The 5,000-nt window shown below is 38.2% G+C and overlaps 1 protein-coding gene across 1 annotated transcript in view; it reads left to right on the top strand.

Annotated features, from left to right (window-relative positions):
- The first annotated feature begins 4,222 nt into the window (after positions 1-4,222).
- LOC122247793 (solute carrier organic anion transporter family member 74D) overlaps positions 4,223-5,000 on the top strand; it is a 17,360-nt gene continuing 16,582 nt past the window's right edge. The window contains exon 1 of the mRNA XM_043007393.2: positions 4,223-4,432. Coding sequence (XP_042863327.2) covers positions 4,261-4,432 — 172 coding nt within the window. The 5' untranslated portion in view covers positions 4,223-4,260. The remainder of the gene's footprint in view (positions 4,433-5,000) is intronic.

The following is a 5,000-nucleotide window of genomic DNA, read 5'->3' as shown; positions in this document are numbered from 1 at the left end:
CATTGATAATATTGCAAAACTATATATATATATATATATATATATATATATATATATATATATATATATTTATGTATATATATATGTATGTATGTGTATATATGTATATACACACATACATACATATATATATATATATATATATATATGTGTGTGTGTGTGTGTGTGTGTGTGTGTGTGTGTGTGTGTGTGTGTGTGTGTGTGTGATGTATGTATGTATATATCGAAAATTGTTCATAAGCCAACTCTGACAACGACCATGATATCAACAGAGCAAGCCGACGGCCCTCTCGATGGCCCCCTGTGGGAGTGACGCCGAAAATCGAAGGGCTTTTAAAAGGCCGATGCGGGGAGGCGGACAAGTGCCAGAATGATCGCCGATGTCATACTTGACAGACCTTTTGTCACAAGGGAGGGGGAGGGGGGGTGGGGCGCAGTGAGTTACACATGCAAGAGTTTAACCAATTACAGATCTGACGCCTGCAGGGGCGGAATACATTAATGCACGTGGACGTAGTTGATGTTATTAAAGGGTTGAGATTTAACCTGGAAACTCGTCTTTTGCGTGTTTAGATCGAGGGTTCGTTTTTGTGTCGTCGGATTGGCATGCTCCTCGCTCAGGAATGCGAGACAAAGGGGAATGTGGATTACTATGAAGTAGTAGACTGGTGCCTTTATATGATATGATAAATTAATTGTGATGATGAGGATAGTTGTAATGATATTAAATAGCAATGACAGTAATAATACTCCAATCGATAATAACAATAGTGATAGAAGCAACAGTGATTACACATGAAGATATTGCAAATTTTTTCATAGAAAATACTGAAATTACAGGTAAAAGTGTTTTACACTGAAGAACAAGAATATGTTTTTCTAACCTCAGATTTCAATGAATTCAAGTTTCATAATATATGTAATTTATGTATAACTTACAGATGAACGAGCGATGCAGAAATACTTCACAAATTCAATTAAGAATATACCAAAGATGTGACAAATGTGACATCAATAAAAAAAACGACACACATAAAACAGTAATACGAAGCAGTACAGGACAACACACAGTCGAGCAGCATGGCATTGCGTAGAGGAAAATGATGTGTCCTGCAAGTGGGGCTCAAATAACCATGACATAACATCAATGAAAACGAAACACAGTCAAGGACAAAACAGGGGAGGGATGGGGACACCAACACCTTTATAAAGCGGAGATAAATGATATTGATGACGGATGACAAGTGTTAAAGAGGAGAAGATAGATGTGAGAAGGACTAGTGTTGAAAGTAGGACAGATGGATGAGGATAATAATGCTATTGCTAGCAATGACCTGAGAGCGGTTAGCCTCCGAGAACCTGCTTAGTTGGAAGTAACGGTAAGGCAGTAATGATAATGATGATGATAATGATAATGATGATGATGATATTTATACTATTGTCAATATCATTATTATGATAGTAACGATAATAATGATTGTGATAATCATGATAATGGTCACCACTGTTGTCGTTGATATTATTATCCTTTTTATCACTACCATTATCATTATTATTTGCATTGCAGTTATTATAATCACTATGGATATTGCTATCATATTGCTATTGTTATTATCATTATCATTACAATTGTTATTGTCTTTATTATTATCATTATCATTATTACTATCATTATCATCATGATTATCGTTATTGTTATTATCATTATCATAATTATGATACCATTGATCATATCATTATCATCATCTTCCTGATTATCATTACCATTATCATCTTCATTATTACCATTATCATCTTCATTATTACCATTATCACTATTACAATCATTATCATAATCATCATTGACATCAACGATATTGAGACTTTTGATAACGATAATGATAACAATAGTAATAACAACAAAACGATGCTGATAATGACATTTGTAATAATAATAAGTAGCAATAACAGTAACGATGCCATTGTTAATAATAACAATAACAATGGTGTAATAGTGAGAATGACATTGAAAGCCATAAACAGTATTGACAATAATGATCCTGATAAAAGATACTATCAGGGTTGATAACTCTAAAAAGAATAATAATGACAGTAATAACAAAAATTATAACTATTCTAAGGTAGGGAACAATACACAAGTAAACAATAACAAAACGGCAAAAAAAAAAAAAACATAAAACCACAGTGGCAGGAAAAAGCTAAGAATTGCGAAATATACACACTTGAACTAATAAAAGCGAATGTAAGACAGGAAAAAAACACATAAGAAACCAGAAACCAAATCTAAGACGCCTTTGGTCAGAAAACTGACGGAGGAAAAACAAAAAACAAAAACAAAAAAGATGAAACACCTAACCTAACCGTGATCTTCCCCGTAAATTGTCATCATCATTATCGTTATTATCATCATTATCGTCGCTATTTGATCATCATTGTCATAATTACTAACATTATCATCATTATCATTATAATCAATCTTACTATTATCATAATTAGTATTACCATTATCATCGTTAACATTATCATTATCAGTATTATTAATATTATTATCATCGTCAATCTAATTATCATTACTGCATTTACTGTTATTGCAGTTAGTAACATGATTATCGTTATCGTTACTGTCATTATATCATCGTTGCTATTATTAGAATCATCATGGTTATTATCATAATCACTACTATTACCATTGTCATCATTATCATGATCATTTTTGCTATCGTTACTACCATTACCCTCATTACCATAATCATTAGTAGTAGTATCCTTATCATTGTTATTATAATCATTATCATCATAACCATCACCATATCATTGTTATCATCACCATTATCCTTACCACCTCCACCCTACCACTAGGATACAAATGGATGGCATTCCTGGGCCATTTAGTCTCGTCTCCAGGCTCTCAGGACGAAAGAGAGAGAGAGAGAGAGAGAGATAGTGAGTGAGAGAGAGTGAGTGAGACAGTGAAAGAGAGAGAAAGAGAGAGAGAGGGTGAGTGAAAGAGAGAGAGAGAGAGAGAAAGAGAGAAATAGAGAGAGAGAGAGAGAGAGAGAGTGAGTGAAAGAGAGAGAGAGAGTAAGTGAAAAAGAGAGAGAGAGAGACTGAAAGAGAGAGAGAGAATGAGAGAGAGAGAGTGAGAAAGAGAGAGAGAGAGAGAGAGAGAGAGAGAGAGAGAGAGAGAGAGAGAGAGAGAGAGAGAGAGAGAGAGAGAGAGAGAGAGAGAGAGAGAGAGAGAGAGAGAGAGAGAGAGATAGTGAGTGAGAGAGAGTGAGTGAGACAGTGAAAGAGAGAGAAAGAGAGAGAGAGGGTGAGTGAAAGAGAGAGAGAGAGAGAGAAAGAGAGAAATAGAGAGAGTGAAAGAGAGAGAGAGAGAGTGAGTGAAAGAGAGAGAGAGAGTAAGTGAAAAAGAGAGAGAGAGAGACTGAAAGAGAGAGAGAGAATGAGAGAGAGAGAGTGAGTGAAAGAGAGAGAGAGAGAGAGAGAGAGAGAGAGAGAGAGAGAGAGAGAGAGAGAGAGAGAGTGAGTGAAAGAGAGAGAGAGAGAGAGAATGAAAGAGAGAGAGAGAGAGAGAGAGAGAGAGAGAGAGAGAGAGAGAGAGAGAGAGAGAGAGAGAAAGAGAGAGAGAGTGAGTGAAAGAGAGAGAGAGAGAAAGAGAGAGAGAGAGAGAGAGAGAGAGAGAGAGAGAGAGAGAGAGAGAGAGAGAGAGAGAGAGAGAGAGAAAGAGAGAGAGAGAGTGAGAGTGAGTGAAACAGAGAGAGAGAGTGTGAGTGAGTGAAAGAGAGAGAGAGAGAGAAAGAGAGAGAGAGTGAGTGAAAGAGAGAGAGAGAGAGAGAGAGAGAGAGAGTGAGAGGTAGTGAGTGAAAGAGAGAGAAATAGACAGAGAAAGAGAGAGAGAGGGGGGGGAGAGAGAAAGAGAGAGATAGAGATAGAGAGAGAGGAAGAGAGAAAGAGAGAGAGACATAGGGTGAGAGAGAGAGAGAGAGAGAGAGAGAGAGAGGAAGAGAGATAGGGGGAAGAGAGAAAGAGAGAGACTTAGGGGAAGAAAGAAAGAGATATAGAGAGAGAGGGGAAGAGAGAAAGAGAGAGATAGAGAGAGATGGGGAAGAGAGAAAGAGAGAGATAGAAATAGAGGGGGAAGAGAGAAAGAGAGGGAGAGAGGGAGGGGCACCAGAGTTGACCAGCTAGAACGAAGCTGTTTTATACTTGTCGGTGATTCGCGATTCAGTCTCTCCACAACCAGTAGAGGATGTGGGGATGAGGGTTGCGGAACGGCTGCCTGGGCATTCGCTGCCTGAGAATGCCCTTGACTGCGATCATCCTATGCCCTCGAACTCGCGGGTTGGAGAATTACTTACGCACATGGGATGGAGTGGTGACCGGAGCCCCTCGGCCGTGCCTCACTACTCCCTCTGGAACGACCTTAGAAGTAAGTGAAATGGCGAAGAGATGTATGTGTACGTGTGTGTGTGTGTGTGTGTGTGTGTGTGTGTGTGTGTGTGTGTGTGTGTGTGTGTGTGTGAATTTTACTCTACGGGAAGAATTTTGTCTTTATTGTTGTCAGAATCTTAATAGGTCCATCATTATCATCATCACTATCCTTATTCATTATCATTATTCTTCCACCATGAACCGAATGAATGAATGAATGACCTTGCAACACTCAACGGCCTTCGGGGTAACTGTTCGTGAACTTGTCCTTTCCCTCGATCGCGTGTTCCGTCTTCCTTCCTCATTAATAGCCTAATAGCCGTTCCTTAGGCACGACTTCGTCTACTGAGACATCTATTTGGCATTTTTTCTTATGTTATTCGTAGTTGAAAGATCACTCTCTGACCTTCAACTATCATGTGTTAACTTTGTCAGCTGTTAACCTTATTCTTAGACTACCAAGCGTTTGCTACAACTAACTAGAACGCATTGCCTTCCGCGTCCTAATAAACGAAGGGATTAGTGGTCGTGCTAATATTCTTCGTTAATTCTAAGCAGTAAGGATG

This window comes from Penaeus japonicus, unplaced genomic scaffold, assembly GCF_977035675.1.
Source record: "Penaeus japonicus unplaced genomic scaffold, GWHDUDI00000001_assembly GWHDUDI00000003, whole genome shotgun sequence".
Classification (NCBI taxonomy): domain Eukaryota; kingdom Metazoa; phylum Arthropoda; class Malacostraca; order Decapoda; family Penaeidae; genus Penaeus; species Penaeus japonicus.
Note: the sequence above shows the minus strand (reverse complement) of the source record. Positions and strands in the feature narration are given on the sequence as shown.